General features: G+C 46.0%; 1 protein-coding gene across 1 annotated transcript; it reads left to right on the forward strand.

Annotated features, from left to right (window-relative positions):
• Nucleotides 1–11,148: 11,148 nt before the first annotated feature.
• On the forward strand, nucleotides 11,149–15,390 carry NKX3-1 (NK3 homeobox 1). Its single transcript, XM_033133471.1, has 2 exons — nucleotides 11,149–11,497; nucleotides 12,586–15,390. Exons 1-2 carry the CDS (start codon nucleotides 11,197–11,199, stop codon nucleotides 13,002–13,004), a joined length of 720 nt encoding a protein of 239 aa, XP_032989362.1. The 5' UTR covers nucleotides 11,149–11,196; the 3' UTR covers nucleotides 13,005–15,390.
• The last annotated feature ends 5,272 nt before the right edge of the window (nucleotides 15,391–20,662 follow it).

Raw genomic sequence — 20,662 nt, forward strand, 5'->3', positions numbered from 1 at the left:
CTCATTTTACAGCTGGGGAATTCCTACAGCACTTGCTGGCCACTATTGACTTAACACCTAGTACCTGGGACCCCCTGCAAGTTTCATTGTCTTTTCCTGGAGACGTCTGTCTCCTCAACCAAAGTATAAACTCCTCCTGGACCAGAACCAGGTCTTATATTAGGTTGGTGCAAAAGTAATTGTGGTTTTTGCAATTATTTTTAACCTTTTAAACTGCACGTACTTTTGCACCAACCTAATAGTTGGTTAGCTCCAGAGACAAACAAGGTTTAAGAACTGTTTATTGATTGTGATTGTTTTCTGTTTACGGTATTTCCCTAAAGAAATAAAACAATGCAGATACAACGAAAGCCCCACCCACCCGCCTCACTCCCGCCCCAGAGGTAACCATATCCCCAAGTTAGTGTGGATCATTTCTCCGCATTTTTTTTTTACATGTCAGTGCATTCATATGCTATGTAATCTATCGTTTCCTGAGGTTTGATGGGGAATCTCAGAGACACATGAGAGATGAAGGCTGCCTTTCCAGGTGCATCTTATTTCTCAGTTGGACTCTAAGCTCACTGAGGGCAGACAGTGTGTTCTATAACAACCCCCCGCCCCCCCAGCCCCGCCACTTATACTCCTCTTCCCTCCAGGGACAATTTCTACTCACGTCTCAAGGCTGTGGTGCTGTCTCCTCTGTGGGAACCCTGGCGGAAGTGCCACCAACAGAAAGCATCATCACCTGTTGATTAAACGAGCCAGATTCGGGGCAGCCTGTTCAGCATGCATCCTGGCTTTGTGACTTATTGGCTGAGTGGCTGCCGCAAAGTTAGGCAACATCTCTGGGCCTCAGTGTCCTCTTGTGTCAAGTGGGGGTACAATAATATTTATTCATAGGATTTTTATGAGGACTAAATGAGTTAATATAGGAAAAGGACTTTAAAGGGCACATTTTAAGTGTCCGGTGTTAGCTACTACTGTTTTGGTGCAAAGCCAAGGATTTCTGTTATTACTGAAATTCAGTAGTTTACAAAGACCTATTTCATGCAGTCCCCCTGAAATGCTTGGTCACCCTAAAACATCTGGATAGTAAATGGTCCCACCTCCGCCCTCAGCCCTGAGCCCTCACTGGAGGAGATGGGTACATCTGTCTGCCAAGACCAGGTATCTCACCTGGCCTCCTTCCTCTCATTGAGGGATCCCCATCCCTGACCATTCTTTCCACACATTTTCTCCTGCTCAAAACTCAGATGGCACCAAATGGCAGGGACACTGGGTGAGGGAGATAGCCATGAGGGATGTGCTGGGCCCACTGTGCCCGTCCAGCCTAGTTTCTCAGGGACCTTGAGCTGGGCTCTAGGTCCCCACCCCCACCCCTGACTCTTAGACCACCTGGTTAGGCTGGACTCCTCCTGCCACCCCACTTCACCTCCCACCGTCCCCCCCAAACGCCTCCTGTAGCTGGGTTCCTCCTGTCCAGAGGTCCCTGTGGAAAAAGCAGTGTTATGCTTGATCTGACCCATCAAGTTTTTCTACTTACCAATCAGCTACCTGCTGCTCTGACAAGAAGATATGCAAACAGGTGTTTTTTTTTAAAAAAGGCCTTAACATGTCCGTTGATATGTCACAGAAAGAAAACGCTGGCAATGGGACTTTGGCTGTGCCTGTAACATTTTATTTCTTTCTTAAAAAATACATGGCATAAATTAAATTATAGCAATTACCTCTGCATATTTGGACTGTATTAAGACATTCTAAAATCAAAATCACATGGTGTAGGAGATAGAAATAAAATTGACTTACCAATTGAGAGACACGGGTTAAAGTTCTGACTTAGCCACCTAATGTGTAATTTTAGATGAGTCATTTACATTCTCTGAAGCTTAGTTTCCCCACTTCGAAAACGATAGTTAAGGTTGTGAAACATCCAATTCTGTGAGTTTTTAAGTAGGAAGGGCACAGCGTCTCCTGGTTCCACCCATTTCCCTCCTTTTAGCAGAAGTGCCTCCATACCTTCCAGATTATTCCCTATTTCCCCACTTTCCTGTCCCCGAACCCCTTCAGAGCAGATGGGAACCCAGATAAATGTATGAACAGGGGGAAAGGACTTGCTGGTGCCCAAAACATTTCAGAAACCAGGGTGCTACGGGTGGTCTAGAAGGGTCTGCCCTTCCTTCTCCACATGACTGGGTGGCCATTTCACTCACAAACTAAGAAAACACCAGCATGGCCTCGCCTGTGTTGCCCCCCACAAGGGCAGGACTTGCCTCAGGCCAAATAGAACCTCTGGCCTAGCGACTCACTCCCTGCCCAGTGGTCGGTAGCTGTGCTGTCCCAAATAATTTTCAGGAACGTGTCTGTCACAGAAGCCCTGGTCGGTAGTTCTGGGAAAAAAACAGTTTTCTTTGTGGGACAGCCTCTCTGGGCCCCCAGGCCCTGGGTAGCTACTTACAGGGGTCACAGGACCCTCTGGAGAGCCAAGCAGAATCTCAGCACCCAGCTCCTCCCCGACACATGTACACCCACGCCATCCCCCAAAACTGGCTCTGTCTCAGATGATCAACTGCCCTGGATACCATCATTTTGGGGTACCATTTCTGGCAGCCTCTGCTCAGTTTCGTGGGGAACACTGAGAGCTGGAGGAAGTGGGAGAGAGTAGGTCTCAAATTGCTTCTGGCAGGCAGCCCGAGTGATGTGGGAAGGTCAGAGCCTTCTTCCCTAGACAAACAGCCCCCAGTGTGTCTCCCCATGAGGCCTCTGTTAAGCTGTTGAGCAGACCAGGCGTGAAGGGACCAAGGCCACCCAGTTAGTACACAAGGAAACTTCTGCAGATGCAGCCCCACAGCCTTGGGCTCTTCAGGAAGAGGCAGCCACGGAGGGGGCAGAGGGGCGGTGACCAGGGTCACCCTTAGCAAAATACTCTTGGGTTCCTATTGCCCAATAAATCTTCCCCCATGGCTTTTCTTGAGCAATAAGCCCTGGAGAGGGGCATACTGAGGTTGAGTTATTATCTGCTCGCTCAGTTTCCCAACCCTAATCCCCTTTGCTACACAGAAAGGCCTGCAGGAAAAACTGGCATAAAGCGTTTTGGAGGAACAGATCTTTTTAAAGGGTCATGGGATCAAGGGAGAGGGGCCTTTTGGCAGGTGTGGGACTTGAAACACGAATGGTTTCAGAGCGAGGTAAAGGGCAGAGGCACATACGAGGTCTGGAGTTCCCTCAAAGGAAATGTAGAATAGATCCTCTGGGTCTACACTGGCCTCCACCCCTCCTCGTGGCATCCTCCATTCTCCCTCTGGGAGCTGTTCAGAGCCCTCAGCTATTTGCTCCTGAAGGGGTGGGGGTGTCCTCGGATCAGCCACAGTGGAATCACCTGGGAACCTGTTGGAACTCAGACTCTTAGGACCCACTCAGACCTATCGAAGCAGCACCTGCATTTTAACGAGGTCCTTGGGTAATTTGTGTGTACTTCCAAGTCAGAGGAGCACTGGTCTAGCCCCCAGCTTGCTATCCCCACCCCCACCACCCCCCAGACTAGTTTTCCTGGGCAGCTCTGGACTGGGCCCTCCCCCTCCTCTTTCATGCCCCATCTCTCATAGCCTGTGGCACTGCCTGCACTCTGCTATCTACCGGTTGTAAGATAGAAGTCTGACTAGTTCATGCCATTGTGCAACCGAGGGTAATTTAATGTGTTGCCAAACTCACAGAACATTTTCACAGTAACACACGACAACAATCTTAACCCAAATGCCACATGGGAAAATGTGCTATCAGTGGGCAGCCAATACCTCTGAGCCACTCCTCCAGGGGAAATGCCTGTGGTCCAGGCTGACCTTGTGCAGGGTGGAGGAATTCATCTCCTTGTCCTTCCTCTTGATGGCTCAGCCTATCATGCTCCCACGGGAGAAGAGAGAGAGAAGCAAGGAAATAGGGCAGGCTGAGCGAGGGACTGTAACAGGCAACAGGAGACAGCTACCACCTGAGACCAGGGGTCTACTGCACCCCAGCTGCGGGCCTAGTGCATGGCCCGGTGGGGAAAGCACTGGCTTTGGAGCCTGGACAGCCTGGGTCAGCTGTGAGAACCTGGGAGTGTTACCTTCAGTCTCTGAGCATCTGCCTCCTTTTCTGTAAAAAATGATCCCCAGTGGGTCATAGTGCAGATTAATGTCTATACTGATCCAGTCCAAAGTGTGCATTCAATGTATGCCCGTTTTTCCTCCCCTTTCCTGGTGTGGTGCAGAAAAAGGAGACACTGAGGTGCAGCCCTGACCTTCACTCAGGCTAGCAACAAAACTGGGAAGCATAAAATGATTACATGCTCCAAGGGTATAGAGCAGGGGTGTCCAAACTTTTTTCAACGGTTTTCACCAAGGGCCATATGCGGTAAAACACACAAACAGCCGGGCCACTCACTCGAGGTGAAGTACGTATTGCCTCACCTGGTTTATTTAAGTAAACTAAATATATTTTTGGAATTTGCTGCGGGCCAATTAACAATGGATTGCGGGCCGCAGTAAAAATGGACACCCCTGCTCTAGAGGATTAAATGCCCCAGGGAGCGAGCGGCAGAGCCACCAACAGAGGCTGGAGGAGAGGTCGACCGAGTTTTCGGGTAGAAACTGAACCAGTGAAAACACACAAGACACGGCAAGTGGACACACAGCACACACAGAGGCTGGAGCTAGGATTCTATTAGCCACTGTCCTCCTTCCAAGAACAGTGACTCCATCCCCCAGCTGCTCAGGGGTTCTGAGACACCTTGAACTCCCTCCAGCTGCTTCCAAAAATTCTTTTCTCCACATAGATTTTAAAAAGTCTTCAGTTTTACTGCAAGGGAGGATATGTGGATGGGGAAGCAAATAGGACCCTTTCTAGTACGATGTGGACCCTGCCTTTTAATGTTCCATTCCAGCCTGGAAAGATAATGAACGCATAAGTCTGAATTCCAGCATCACTGAACTTCCCAGAGCACTGAGGAAAATATTCTCTCAGCCCCGCCCCGTCTCACCCAGGAAAGCGGATTCTGAAAGCACTGTGCTAAGGCGGCTATTCCTAGAAATAGCTTTTATAGTTTTGAAGTGAGGATGGTGAGAGTCTCCACTGGGAGAAAATCAGGGTATCTGCTCTCACTGAGGTCCATCTAGACCAGGGGTGTCCAAACTGTGGCCCGCAGGCCAACTGCGGCCCGCGATCCATTTTTTATTGGCCCGCAGCAAATTCCAAAAATATATTTAGTTTACTTAAATAAACCAGGTGAGGCAATACGTCCTTCACCTCAAGTGAGTGGCCCGGCTGTTTGTGTATTTTACTGCATATGGCCCTTGGTGAGACGTTGAAAAAAGTTTGGACAGCCCTGATCTAGACCCATTAGGACTGGGAACTGGAACAGGGGGCTGGGGATGGGGCATAAAAAAGGGAAGAGGAAGAAGGCCATACCCCAACCATCTCCTTTATTTAGGCCATGAGCAAGTTGCCTTTGGGAACTAACTCTGCACCTGACCTTGGACCCAGGCAGCTCTGCCACCCACTGAGTTACACCTCAGGATTATTCCTCAGCCTCTTCCACCTCCATCTGGACACCATGACCTGGGACTGCTAGCTTCTCGGAAGTCTTATAAACGTTGTTCGTGGGTAGAAGGCTTGTAGCCCTTTTTATTGTGGTGGTCGTTGTGATAGATTCCTCTTTTTTCTGTCTTTTTTGTTTTGTTTTTCTGAATTAGCAAAGCCAACATGAAGTGCTTCCTGGAAGACACACATATTATGTTTAGGTAAAGCATAAACTTGGTGTGGCAATCCCCAGAAGGCCTTGAAACACATTTTAAAAGCAATGTGTGCCTTGAAATTGATGCAGGCTAAAGAAGCATTTTGTATTAATCATGTTTTTTTTTTTTTTCTCTCTCTCTCTATTTTGTGATATCTGGATATCTTGGGGCTTGATAGACCCTGGGGCGAACTGTCCCTCCCAGGGTTCACTAATTCCTAGAAATAGCCAACAACCTTCCTGCAAGGATGACTTTGATATGCAAACCAGCCAGCCTGGAGTCCTGATCCCAACCATCTCCTTTATCTAGCTCTCACCCACCAAGCCAATCCTCCCGCTGCCCCAAGTCACCCAGGGCCAGGTGCCAAATAACTGGAGACCAACCCTATAGCCCAGAGTCTGCTGACGTTATTCAAACTCTCCAATCCTAACCCTGCTCTGCCTTGCCCATCATTTTCCACAAAAGCCACAATACTGGCTTGTGTCCATGCTTTCCCCTCACGCTTTCCCCTCCTGACCCTGGTGCTTCCCCATGTGGCTTTACACGGACTGTCACGACTCCTGTTTCTCGGGACCTGTGGGTACAAAAACCTCCTGCATGACAGTCATTTCGGTGTCTGTGTGCATTATCTTACTTGCTTAAAACAAATCCTGGGGACATTGTAAAATACCGTTAGATACATTTATAGAATTATAAAGTCTGCTCCCATTTTCCACCCTGGAGGGGGTAACCCTGGAGGCAGGTTGGGTAGATGGAAGGATGGAAGGATGCAAAGGAAGTGTTTCGGCTACAAGTTTATGAGACTTCACTTCCAGTTATAGTTCTAACGTCTCTGTAAATCTCAGGTTCTTTCCTAGAAAACCAAGACATTTTATTAGATGATCCTAAGGTCCCTTCTAGCTCCAAATGTCTTTGGATCCAGATGGCTTCTACAATATGCAATGCAGTAGTATATTACATAAATGTACTACGATATAAATGTCTACGATTTAATATGAAGTTGGAAGAGGAAAAAAAATAGGGTACAAAATGACATTTATCCTACAATTGAATATGACTGAAGACTGGAAGAAAACATGCAAAGAAGAAAGTTTTAATGAAAGGATGGGATTATAGGTCAAAATGTGTATTTCAAATAATAATAATAATAAAAAGGACCCACAGTTTATACCAAGGTAGAGCTGGAAATCCTTCTCTCATCATTTCTGCATCCTTTTATAAATGCCCCTGTATTTGTTTCTAGAGGTCAGAAGTCCAAAATAGGTATTATTGGGTCAAAATCAAGGTGTCAGGAGAGCTGTGTTCCTTCTAGAGATTCTAGGGGAGAATCCGGTTCTTGCCTTTTCCAGCTTCTAGAGGCTGCCGATTCCTCGGCTCCCACTTTGTTCCCCTTCCACCTTCAAAGCCAGCAAAGGCCAGTTGAGTCTTTCTCACCTCCCATCACTCCAGCCTTCCGTCAGTGTCACATCTTCTCTGATTCTGACTCTCTTGCCTCCTCTTTTACTTATAAGGACACTGTGGTGATTACATTAGCCTCACCTGGATAATCCAGAATATTCTCATCTCAAGGACAGCAACTTCAATTCCGTCTGCAACCTGAACTCCCCCTTGCCTTCTATATAGCATATCCACAGGTTACAGGGATTGGGGAGGGGACATCTTGGGGGGGCATTTATTGTTCTCTGGAATCCGATTCCATCGAAAGATGTCCCAGAAGCCTCTTTGTGTCTTCCTGATTGCCCTTGATTATTCCTCCCACTGTAAGCTGCACAAAACATGCACAGGGAGCAGCACAGACCTTACACTGAGATTTGCCTTGGGCCCTGTGGTCCTTCATGGACAATGCTGGCAGTCAGCGAGATGCCTCATAGTCCCTGAAGCTGGACATCCAGCTGGCAAACATTTATCGAGTTCCTTCCGTGTGCCAAAAACTAAACCAGGTGTTAGGAATGATATAAATATGAGGCTGACACAGCCCTCTTAGGGAGCTCACAGTCTAATAAACCCACCCAATAAACACCCAAACTATGAAGCACAAAAGGAAGGACAGGTAAAGTAGGGTGAGGGAAAGTGCCGGGAGCTGTGTCCCCATTCTGAGGACACATTCCGAGGAGGTGTGGCAGAAGAAGTGAGCCCAAGCTTACTTCCAGCTGTAATTTTTTTCTTTTTTATAATTGTAAATTAGTACAAGGAAATGCCCCTTGTTCTGCTGTCCTCCTTTCCTTCTCCCAATACGCTCTCTCTATCTCACTGATCAGAGGTTACCGCTCTATTGAGATATTTATATCCTTCCAGATGTATTCTATATGTTAAAATACTCAAATGTAAAATATTATATTGATAACTTGCAACATTTTTTTACACAATGGGTTCATGCTATAACATTTTTTGAAACTCAAATCAGTCTCTGACCAAACTGAGGTTATTTTCACAAGTCAGTACAATATGTATTTGTATACTTCTAGGGTAAATCTCTAAGCGTGGAATATCTGTGTCAAAGGATATGTTCAGTTTTAATTTTCCCAGATTTTGCCAAGTTGTTATCCAAATATACAAAGCTGATTTACTCTCCCTCCAACTTGGTATGAGAATGACCGTTCTTCCACACCCAACCAACGCTGGATGTTATCCATCTTTTTAACCTCCGACAATCTGATAGGTGGAAAAAGGGTATCTCAATGTGGTTTTGATTTGCATTTCTCTAATGATGAGTGTGTTTAAACTTTTTTTTTAATGTGCCTGTTTATATTTTAAATCTTTGGGCCATCTGGAATTTATTTTGTTATAAGAATAGAACTTTATTTTTTCCAAATGGCAGTACTAGTTACTAAATAATTCACATTTTCCGCAATAATTTGAAATGCCACCAAGCTCTAAATTTTTAAAATGAAAAGAAGCCACCTCAACCTAAAACTCACACCATATACAAAAATTAATTCAGAATAGATCATGGATTTAAAGGTAAAATAGAAAACTTTTAGAAAATAACACAGGAGAGCATCTTTAGCTTCTAGAGATAAGCAAAGAGTTCTCAGGCATGACACCAACAGCAAAATCTGTAAAATACAAAATTAATAAATTGCACTCCACCAAAATTTAAAATTTCTGTACTGTGAAATATGCTGTTAAAAAAATAAAAAGGTACAGACTAAGAGAAAATATTTGCAGACCACATATTCAACAAAGGTTTATAAATAAAATACATAAAGAACTATCAAAACTCAACAGCAAAAACCCCCAAAATCCATTCACAATGGGGGCAAAAGAGTTGAACAGATACTTCACCAAAGAGGAGATATGGATGGCAAAGAAGTACATAAAAAGATGTTCAATATCATTAGCCATTTGGGAAATACAAATTAAAAATTAAAACCACGATGAGATATCATGACACACCTATTAGAATGGCTAAAATAAAAAACAATGATAACACCAAATGCTGATTAGGATACAGAGAAAATGGAACTCTCATGTGCTGCTGGTGAGATCTACACTGGTACAACCACTCTGGAAAATAGTTTGGCAGTTTCTTAAAAAACTAAACATGCAGTTACCATATAACCCAGCAATTACACTCCTGGATATTTATCGCAGAGAAATAAAAACTTGTGTTCACATAAAAATTCACTTTGTAAACTATATAAATGGCCAGCCACTATGCTGTACACCTGAAACTAATGTAAAATAAAATTGAATGTCAGCTGTAATTGAAAAAACAATTTAAAAACCTGCACATGAATGTTCACAGCACTTTCATTGATAACAACAAAAAACTGGAAACAGATCAATTGTCCTTCAGTGGGTAGATGGTTAAACGAACCCTGGTAGATCCATAGAATGAAATATCATTTAGCAATAAAAAGTATTAACTATTAATACGTGCAACAATCTGAGTGGACCTCAAGGACATTACGCTTAGTGATAAAAGCCAATTCCCAAAAGTCACATACTGTATGACGTTTGATTCTATTTATATGACATTCTCCACATGGTAAAACTATAGAGATGGAGAACAGATTAGTAGTTGCCAGGGGCTGGAGTAGAAAGAAGGGGCTTGGGTACACAACTATAGAGGTAGCAGAGGGAATTCTTCTGTGCTAATGGTACCATTCTGTATCTTGATTGTGGCATTACAAGAATCTATACATGTGATGAAATTGCATAGCGCTATACACACATAAATGAATGCAGGTTTAAAGATGATTGAAATAGATCTGTAGTATAGTTAACAGTAGTGCACTGATGTCAACTTCCTGGTTTTTATATTGTGGTGCAGTTATATAATATGTCATCATGGGGGTAAGCTGGCGGGTACTGATTTTACAAATCCCTGTGAGTCTATAACTATTTCAAAAGAAAATGCTTAAAAATTTCTTGAAATGAAAAATGAGAGAAGAAAACCGTCTTTGCCAGAGGCCTTCCCATTCCACAGCGTAGTTCTCTTTGGCGGTTGCTTCATCCACAATAACCTACATCGTATTTCTCCTCCCCAAACATACAACATACTATCCTTTTGGGAAAGTTTGCAGTCAAATGCAAGGTGCTTCAGGACGTACAGAAAAGTTTCATAAATAAAAATGGTTCAAAAGAACACCTGCATACCAGATTAACCAATTGTTAATACACTTGTATTAACCCATTCACTTTATCAGGTGGGATCTATCCTCTATGTCATTGTTTTTGAACCAGCTAAGAGTAAGTTACCCACATCGTGGACCTTTGCCCCTGCACACTTCAGTGTTTATTTCCTAAGAATATTCTCTTACATAATCACAGTACTGTTATCAACTTCAGTAAATTTAACATTGATTCAATACTTTAAACCATCGTTCCTATTCCACTTTTATCAGTGGCGCCAATACTGTCCAGTACAGAATCCAGCCTGGGGTCAGGTGTTTCACTTAGTTGTAGTGCCTCTTTGTGACCCTTAGTAGATCCAGCTTTGCTACCAATCTCTCCTTTTCACGGGACACCCAGAATTCTCACCTGCAAATTGGGATGGTGGTAATTGCCCCTCTTTGTGAGTAAAGGCACTTGAACAGTCTATAAAAGCTAAATGGCGTCTTTCTCTTCTGTATCATTACTCCCCAGAATGGTCTAAACATTCTGTTGTGGGTTGGGTAGAGGAGACCTGCTTTGGTTTTCGTTACCAGCCTGGGACAACGACCTAGGGAGGTGAGCCAGGGAATAGAAGGAATTTGGGAAGGAATTCTCTAGGGAAGAGAAGACCGCAACCGTGTGAAGCACTCCCCTTTCCAACCCCCTCACCTGGAGAACCCAGCGACCAATCAGCGGCACGGCCAGGGTCCCCGCGGCCAATGGGAATGCTGCGCGGCGCGCGCACCCAAGGGTATAAGCGCGCGCGGGCTGCAGAAAGTGAAAGTGGGGCGGCCGCCGCAGGCGCAGCCGCCCGGGTCCCAGGCGAGGGCGCTGGGGCTGAATCACCGGGATGCTCAGGGCTCTCGACCTGCGGCTCGGGGAGGCGCGGGCGGCCACTCAGGCCAAGCCACTCACCTCCTTCCTCATCCAAGACATCTTGCGGGACGGCGGGGAGCGGCGCGGCGGCCACAGGGGCAGCCCGCAGCCCCGGCCCCCACCGCAGCCTCCGCGCCAGCCGGCCCCCAGGCAGCACCCAGAGCCAGAGCCAGGAGAGGGAAGAGGTGGCGCCGGGGCGCAGGAGGACGAGCCGAGTGCCCGGCCCTGCGCCGCGCCGCCGGTGAAGGCCGAACCGCCGGCGGAGACCGAGTCAGGTAAATCGGCGAGGCTGGGGAGGCCGGGCTGCGCCGGGTGGGGACCTGCTGAGGGCGGAGCGGCCTGGAGGCTGTACCAGCATGAGGGCGAGTCCCAGGCGCACTTCCCGGAGTTCCAGCTGCAGGGATGCGGGGCCCGCCGCTACACGCCTAGGGACCTCACCGCCTCCCGCAGCGGGCGGACGCGCCTCGGGATTAACCCTGAGCCCTAGTGTCAGGGTGGCGCAGGATGCAGATAGCCGCCTGACTCGCCCGCACTTTGCTACGGCCTCCGGGGCCCCGGCGCCCCGGGCAGAAAAGAGAGCGCGTACGCAGCACCCATTGTCCTCCCGCGTGCCAGGTGGAACCCCAACCCCGGCTCCCAGGCACTGCGCGACCCTTGATCCGCACCAGCGCCGCGTGACCTCTTGGCAGTTACAGTAATTGACAACAAATAAGTGATAATTATTAATATAAATAAATTAGGACTTGCCCATCAAAGACCCCCTTTGCTTCCCAATCCCACTGGCAGTAAAACAGTAAATTTGGAAGTTTCCCCTGGTCTTCTGGAAATACAACACCGTTGGAACATTTAGAATAGACTTATCTTCTTTCCCATCACTTATGAGCCATCCTAAGGGCTCTTTAGAGAAAAAAGGGCCTGATAGCCAGAGAAGGAGCTTGCCATCAGCCCTCACAGCCTCTCCTGGCACACACAAGCCCTCTCTTGTCACCTGAATGTTACCGCAAGATGCCTTAGGTCCTTCGCGAGGCATCTTATTTCTCCCTGTCATCGCTCACTGCTCTTCAGTACACATATCCAGAATCCCTATTTAATTCTGGAGGGCATGGTAGGAAGTTCTACCACTAACTGCCTCTTACTTTGGGTACTTGATAGCTATTAGAAAACGGTTACATAGTATATGCAGTCACTCACTCCCCACTCCGGGAGAGCTCCTTAGTCATGTGAAAAAAGTGAAATGTATCTATGATGACAGTGGCTGTTTGTTCACTCACTGCAGAAATCAGGGTGGATTGAATTCTGTTCTCTTCCCTGCTAACATGTAACATTTTCCTTCCCGTTCTGCCCTCTCCCCTCTCCTTTCCAGATAGGCACTTGGAGACGTATCTGGTGGACTGTGAAAACACTTCAGGAGCCTTGCCAAGCCTTCCCCAAACCCCCAAGCAGCCACAGAAGCGCTCCCGCGCTGCCTTCTCCCACTCTCAGGTCATTGAGTTAGAGAAGAAGTTCAGCCACCAGAAGTACCTGTCAGCCCCTGAAAGGGCACACCTGGCCAAGAACCTCAAGCTCACCGAGACCCAAGTGAAAATATGGTTCCAGAACAGACGCTATAAGACCAAGCGGAAGCAGCTTACCTCGGACCTGGGCAGCCTGGAGAAACACTCCTCCTTGCCAGCCCTGAAAGAGGAGGGTTTCTCCCCAGCCTCCCTCCTCTGCATGTACAACAGCTATCCTCACTACCCTTACCTATACTGCTTGGGAGGCTGGAGCCCAGCTTTCTGGTAACACCAGCTCAGACAACAACCATGCGTGATCAGAAACTGCCTTTCCCAGGTTGTCTCCCTGGAAGGCAAAAGGGGCCAGGCAGGGTCAGGGAGGATTGGGGAGCAAGAGGCATGCAGACCAAAACTGCATGGTTTGCATGGAAATTCCAGGTTCTTCATTGGTGGGCCAGTGAAAGATCTGGGCTGGTGAATAATTTAATATCTAAATAGTTTCCCTAACACATAACGTAGGTCGTTTTTGCTTTTAGAGACCTGCTTGAAGTGGGGAAGGATAAAGTCAAGTGCTGTTTACAGCACTGTGTATGATTTTATATGAGCTATCCACATTGTTTCTGAGGATTCCGTTCCCAGAACTCCATTCTCTGGTGTAACTGAGCACTGACACTAAAGGAGCAAACCTGAGGGAGAAGGGACAGCCAAGATGAGGATGTCACCTACTGAATTAGACTTAATGTCAAAAGCCTTGTTGGCCTTGGAATATGACCACGTTTTCTCTCTGTCCCTGTAAGAGAGAAGGAAATAGAGGATGTCGCCGAGAAAACCGTCTTACTCAGTGGACCTTGGCTTGGGCTATGGAGATGGGTAGGAGGAAATGAAAATATAAGCTTCTTCTTATTTCTTTTTTAAGAGTACACCAACCTGAGTATTTACATGGTGGCCCAAGTAGAAGAAGAAGCAGTCACTGTGGGTTTAAGACAAGCTGTGTAAACAGAACTCCACTGTAAGAAGTGGCCCAAGACAGAAGAATCTCCATGTGTCAAAGACAGTGGCCAAAGGACAAGTCTCCCACTGCTGCAGGGAGCATTATAATTTTATTAGCAAAAGGTAAAAAAGCCTCTCCTGGACCTTTTTGCCCTGGGCCTGAGAATTCAGAATGAGAAGGTTTCTGGAGTTTTTAGGCTACGTCTCATACCACATCATGACAGATCACATAATTCTTTACTCTGGGCGCTTTCCTTCCCTCCTTTTAGTTTTCGTTCCTTTTCCACAGCAATCACCCACTGAAGGGCTTCTTTTCAGTCCAGACTTTTAGTCTGGCTGCACTTCACATATGCCTTCCTTATTTAGCCTGAGATCTGGTCTACTTTTTTCCCCAAAAAACTTTATCTTTCCTGGGTTACAAGGGGAGGGGGCAGAGTCTGAATTGGCTTAAAGACATGCATTTTTTGGTAGCTAACAATTCTTCTTTCCTTTAAAAATATACAGCATTAAATCCCAAACCCTATTTAAAGATTTGAGATAGCTCTAGAGGGTCACGGCTGCTTTTATAGGACTTCTGGTGACTGTTGTTACAGTTCAAAGTCTTGACAACCCTTGGGGACCCCTGCAGTCAGAGGAGGTAAGAGTTATGGCTTTCACACACAAGGAAGAACTCCAAAATGCAGGGTTGGCACCACTGAGATGTTTAGTGGAAATCGAGGGCTCCTGGGCAGGTGTGTAAGGAAAGGTGACCTGGGCCTTAAAGAGCCCAGTCCCCTGATCAAGCTGACAGGGCTGAGAGCACTTTGCAGGGAGAGGCTAAGAAAAAAAGTTTTCAAAACACATTACTGTGGCTTCCATCACTAAATTACAACAGCAAAAAAACCTGTCCAAATGCTTTGGGAACGGTATTTAATGCTTGTTAAAAAAACATAGGTTCCCAAAATGAGTCACCTTGTGACTTCAGAGGGAATGAGAAGAGGGCAAAGGAGAAATGTGGCCATCCTTCTGTTTTCATGCTATTATCTCAGGTGACCTGGTAGAGGGAGATATCGGAATAAAAAAGCCGGTACTAATGAAGTACCCCGAGACCTGGAAATCTCTTGATCCCACCACTTAATTCTGTTCAGTAAGGAACCTTTCAATTTCCCCCCATTAAGAGAGCCAATTTACTGTTGGTGGCAAAACTGCCAAAGGTGAGAGAAAGTTGGCCCAGTGCACCCCAGTTTCTATCAGTCTCCTTTTCACATGTCTCGTAAGCTAGGCATTCAGTGCTCACTCCCTGTCTCTCCTCACCCTCGGAATTTAATTCTTCCAACCTGCAATTCTGCAAGTATTAAACATTTTTCTGTGATGTATATTGTGTTGCAAAAAAAAAAAATCTTCGTTTTAAAACTATTTGGTCTGTGAATTCTTCATGCTTTCCCCCCGTTGGAACTCGTCACTCAGCCATATCTGAACTGGTAGAACAACATTTGAAGAACTAGTATGTTGGTATCTGACAGGCGTAACTGGGGGTGGGGGGGGTGCCCCCGACCATTTCATCCAGATGGCCTGTTTCTAAGCTGTTTAATAAATTAGTTTGGGTTCTCCACGTGCATAACAAACCCTGCTCCGATTTGTAACCAAACGGCCTGTGACTTGAGATTTAATAAAGTACCCTCACCAAACTTTATTTTTCTATGTATTTTTTTGCAACATAAGTGTTTGTAAAATAAAGGACTGTGTCTTTATCAGACATATCCGTGTGTGACTTTCTGTATCCTAGAGACTGTATGCTATTGAGCTGACATATTTCTGGTTACCTTGTTTTCCCACCCTCAGCCTACCTCCCAAATCTATGAAGAACAAATCATCAAAAGCAGTAGCAGACGATGCTCATTCTTTTGTAAATGCACTGGGCCTCTGTTCCTGGTAAATCATGTGAAGGGGAAAGGAATTTCTGTCTTCAGTTTAGTAATCACCTGCTCCAGTCCAAGAGTACCTTTTGTTTAAATAGAGAACATCGGGTATTTACTTACATTTCTTGAAGACCCTGAAAGGAACACACAGACCACACAATACTTCTTTTAAAATTCCCCATTTGTCTCCCAGTAGCCCTTCCCATTACAACTGCTCCCCCCCAACCCTCCAGCACCTGGCACCTGCATCTCCCTGAAAAATGTTGCCTTCATTCAGGGCAGATAGACCTCTTGCGAGCAACACCTTTGAATCGCAATCACAAGTATTGAAAATAGGTTTAACATAAAATATGTAAATAACACATCCTTCATCTGCCTGCACTTAAACCTTCATTAAATCCCACAAGCAGTGTCTCATGCACCTGATTACCTGAAAGAACGGATGGTTTTCTTGCCCCCTCCTTCAAGGAAATAGAAGCTTAAAGAGTAAGGTACTTACTCGAGGTAAAACATATCATAATTTCAAAGTTTGCTCTAATCCTTTAAGTACATTGTACACACAGGTGGGGCCTCCTGTAACATGTTCACATCATGAGATTTAACTCTTTGCACAAATCGACTGCCATCCTCCCCTCCCCTGAAAGGCCCTGAGCTCTCAAATTACAAAGGCGCTGGCAGTAAATTAACAATGTGGATTTTGTTTTTTAATCATTAAAAGTAACTAATCCAGGAAATTAAACAAAAATCTCTCATCTCTAAGGAAAGTTCTGCCTCCTCTTCTTTGTCCCGCTTCCAACTTGCCTTTGGTGTCTCTGCTCTTCTCACACTGTCTCCTCCCAGCAACTTTCCTCAGCATGCCACCTGTTTGTGGTCTGTGGGATTCCTTGGCTGTCTGTCTTTCAAGTTACTTCAGATACCAATTTCTAGAGTCATTGTAGCTTGGTCACTTGTGGTTCCGTTGGTGCTCCCCAACCCTCCTTAGGAAGGCCGCTGCTGCCAGAAGAGAAATGAGTGTCAGAGATTTACACCTGACAAAAAGCGTGTTCCTTTAAACTACAAAGCAAGTCGTCCTAGGGTGATGTCAATACCATGCCTCTTACAGCTGACCTTGGAGAAAACAGTGGCCACAATGAGAAAGTTACTTAGCTGGAGTGCCCTGTGATGCACCTAGAAGGTTTATGGAGAGTGTGCTCAGCTCTGGAGATACCTTAGGTCCAAGAGGAAGTGCGGGTGGCAGGGTTGAGAAGTGAAAGAAGCTGACCCACAATGCAGGTGCAACTGAGACCTCACCCAGAACTTTAAGAAGCTCCAAAGCTAATGTGTCCCAGATTGAGGAAAGGCTGTGGGCGCTTGTATCCCAGCCTTAGCCTCCTGAAAATGGGAGGAACCTGGGGCAATACAGTTCCTTTCTGGGTAAGACAGTGGCCACAAAGGAACACAGCTGTGAATCCTCAGCTCAGCATCAATATTCCCAGAGGCTGTGGGATGCTTCTCCCCTGTACTGGGGGCTCAGGGGGACCCCACGGAATTCACTCTAAGACATATGATCCCTTCCTTGGTCACTCTTGGGGCCTAGGTCACTTTCATGTGGCCATGGTCACCACCAGTCTTTGCAGCAGTGAGGAAATCTGAGTCGGACAAATCCTGATAGGCTCCAAACTCTGAGTTCTGCACGCAGACATGCAGACTCTGCTCCTCCCACAGCCATCATGAACAGGTCACCAGGGCTTGTTTTGCAAAGCCAAGAGTTATTTACTGTCCAAGGAAAGGGGCAGGAACGATAGTCCTGGGACACGAAGAGCTCCTAGTTTAGCCATAGACTTGGCCTTCCCACACACTTTCCCAGACAGACAACCCGCCAGTAGGCAGCAAGGGAAAGGAGAAATCTCAGTTTCCACACTGTGTCCTCCTCTCACCTCTGCAAAGGCTCCAGTGTGGCCTTGACTTATTTCCTGAGCCTGTTCTGGGCCTGATGTGGGGTTTAGGGGAGATTTAGGATAGATTTTTTAGGCTAGATGCCCCATGAGGCTTCTTCTAACTGGGCAGTCTCCACCTGTTTTCCCTAATCCAGTGACGGGCATGACCCCCATTTGCAAGGTAATGGGCTGACACACAGGAATAGCCCATTTTTCTCCTTGGAATGACTGTAGGATAGTTACAGATTTTTTTTTTTTTTTAAAGCTTGGAAACTATGGTGGTACAGGAGAAATAAATGCTGATTTTGCCCTCTGGAAGGTGGAAGTCCAGCAGCATTTAATCTCAAATACCAGTCACCCCCACAGCCTCTGGTGCATTTGCAGGATGGCCCTCGGTCCTGTGGTTGTCTGCACTGGCTGCACGTAAGAATACTCTGGGAGTCTTCACAAAAACACACAAAGGCCCAGCCCTGTTTAACACCAATGGCACCACACTCTCTGCAGGTAGAGTTCAGACATCACTATTTTTTTAATACTAATGTCCAAGCTTACAAACCACTTGCTTAGCGTCTTTCCAACTGGTTTGCCTACTCAGCCTCACAGGTGCCAGGATAAGACAGAGCTACCTGGAGAAGCCAGGAAGGGAGGAGCTGGGAGTGGTGGCTTTTTTTTTTTTTTTTTTTCTTTTTTTCTTTTTCTTTTTTTTGGCTTGCTTGTTCTTTTTTACAAAGAACAGATGTTATTCAGCTCTTCTTACTTTCTTCTCAAGCCTCCTCCTTTTGGAATTTCTGACATCATCAAACGGTCCTCTATAATCCGGGAAAGTCCAGCTCCTTCCAGGTAATCCCTCACCCAAAGCTGAAGCGGCCCAAACTGCCTGGGTATTTGGCTAACCTGATAATCCAGAAGCATTTACTACCCATCTCCAACCCAGGGCCATCCAGACTGACAATGCACTCTGCCCGTGGAAGACAGAAAAGAATATTCCATCCTCAACTCTGTTTTTCCCGTCTGTCTTTTAGTTGTGTTCGTTTTTTTGCCTTTATTGAGATGTAACGGACATATAACATTATATTAGTTTCAGGTGTACCCGTTAATGATTCAGCATTTGTATACACTGAGACTTGATCATCACTGTAAGTCTAGTTACCATCCATCCTGGACTCTTGTTGAGGAGTTTTTACCTGTCCTGGAACTACAGAGCCTGTTTGTGCACTGCTGGGAATTGCGGTGTCATTTAACATCTGTCAATTAGCGTCACGCTTCCCTGACAACTCATCTATCAAGATTAAGTAGCGTCTTAGGATTGACATAACATTTACACTTCCTTCTGCCAAATTGGCGATATTAAACTTTTAAAAAAAGTGTGTGTGGAGATGGATAAGGTGGAGGGTGGTTTGCGGGGTGAGGGAAGGAATATGCCTGTGACAACAGAGCTTTTGACTAAAATTTGCATGTAATAAATGCAGAGTTGATATCAGAACTCCAGCTTAAAGCCAGAAAAGCATAAACTTGACCCAAGCAACGTCTGAAAACAAGAATGATGGAAATGACTTAGCTCGGCCGAATTCTTTCATGGAGAAGAAAGCAAGGAATATTCACAACACAAAATTGGGGGATGAAAAGAGATGTCATTCTCTCATGGAAAAGTTTGGAATCTCTCCCTCACTCCATGCTGAGAGCGTGTTTACACTTAGATCTTTGATTTTTCCCTTCAAGGAAGATCTGACTCATCAAAGGCCAACATGGGCTGGTTCTACGTCTTGCAAAGTGAGGAAGGGAGTAGGTACCACGAATTGCTAGAGGCACAGGTCCATGAGGAGGTGCTTAGTTTTAGCAGAGCTCTACTTAGAAGGTCCATAGCTCCTTTCTGTGACAGAAACCGGCATCATGGAGATGTCAGGGTGAGAGACTTCCAAATTGAGTCAGAGAAGCAAGACACATACAGAGGCTGCAGGCTATTCTTTTCTTGTTCTGTGTGAAACGTACACATTGGCAGGATGCACTGATGATGGAAACTAGGGACAAAGGTCCCCAGGTCCTCAGTGTGACTCATGCAAATGATTTCTCTGGATTTTTAATTTTCCTTGTCTTATCGATGGGTAGGTGAGCCCCACAGCAAATGCCTAAATCGTGTCAAGCAATTCCATTGGAAGGAACTCTTTGAGCAGAGAAGGGAAAGGGAAGAGGGTAAGGGGTGATGGTGTGGGCTTGAGGGAAGACACATGTGGACTCTACTGGTAGAGATGCCCCTGTTCTGCAGCCTCCTTCTTTCTAGAATCCCGGCTCCAAGAAATGCCTTTTCAACCTTGACTGAAATTGTTTATCCTGTTACTGAGCTGTTGCCTTTTTTTCTCTGAGCTAGTTTAACTGCATGGGAAGAGCCAAGGCAAGGGAGGAGGGACAACAAAGAGTGGGAAGTGACAGGGAAGGAACGGGACCGGTAGTTTTCCACGGCCTGTGGAAGCATCTTCACGCATGTATGAGTTCACCACCCCTCTCGTTGGCTCCTGATTGACCCCTAAGTGGATACATGGCTCCATGTCCTAGAGATTAGATTTTATTACGGAGACAAGACTGAGGGCATGTCAACTTTGGCATCAGGAAGAAACAAAAGCTGGACCGGGATCTGAGGAAAGGTATTCTCCTTGCAACCCAAATATGATTTATAAAAGCTTGTGCAGGCACACATCCCAGAGTAGCAGGATGGGTTTTCACTCCCCTGAATGTGGAGGGGACAAATATATCTTCCCATTTATTTTGATTTTGATTTTTAACCAAAAATGTTGCAACACAAATAGAGCCAGCTTCCCACACAGAGAAACAGCTTGGTGGAGAACGAAGCACATGCTACAACAGGAGACTATGGGAAAGGACTTAAGGGAGCACTTGATCTTGGCCCCTAAAAACCAGAACAAATTTGATCTTGGGCAGCAACCAAAAGGATACTGTGTCTTGAGCAATGGAGCTAGCATCCCACCCCTAATCTGCACAGAGCTGAGATAAGTTTGACACTGATTAAATACCGGGGATGCCAAAAAATGTATACAAATGGACACTTTGGTCAACATTGATCAAGCAGTGGTTCACCATAATCAGAAGTGTCTGGACGCTGATGGTAACCACTTTGAGCACCTCTTGTC

Source organism: Rhinolophus ferrumequinum, chromosome 18 (assembly GCF_004115265.2).
Source record: "Rhinolophus ferrumequinum isolate MPI-CBG mRhiFer1 chromosome 18, mRhiFer1_v1.p, whole genome shotgun sequence".
NCBI classification, from domain to species: domain Eukaryota; kingdom Metazoa; phylum Chordata; class Mammalia; order Chiroptera; family Rhinolophidae; genus Rhinolophus; species Rhinolophus ferrumequinum.

What these genes read in the sequence shown, in the direction of transcription:
- NKX3-1 (XM_033133471.1), top strand. Translation starts at nt 11,197, where the DNA reads ATGCTCAGGGCTCTCGACCTGCGGCTCGGGGAGGCGCGGGCGGCCACT. An exon ending in GCCGGCGGAGACCGAGTCAG is followed by an intron (nt 11,498 to 12,585) that starts GTAAATCGGCGA and finishes TCTCCTTTCCAG; the next exon opens with ATAGGCACTTGGAGACGTAT.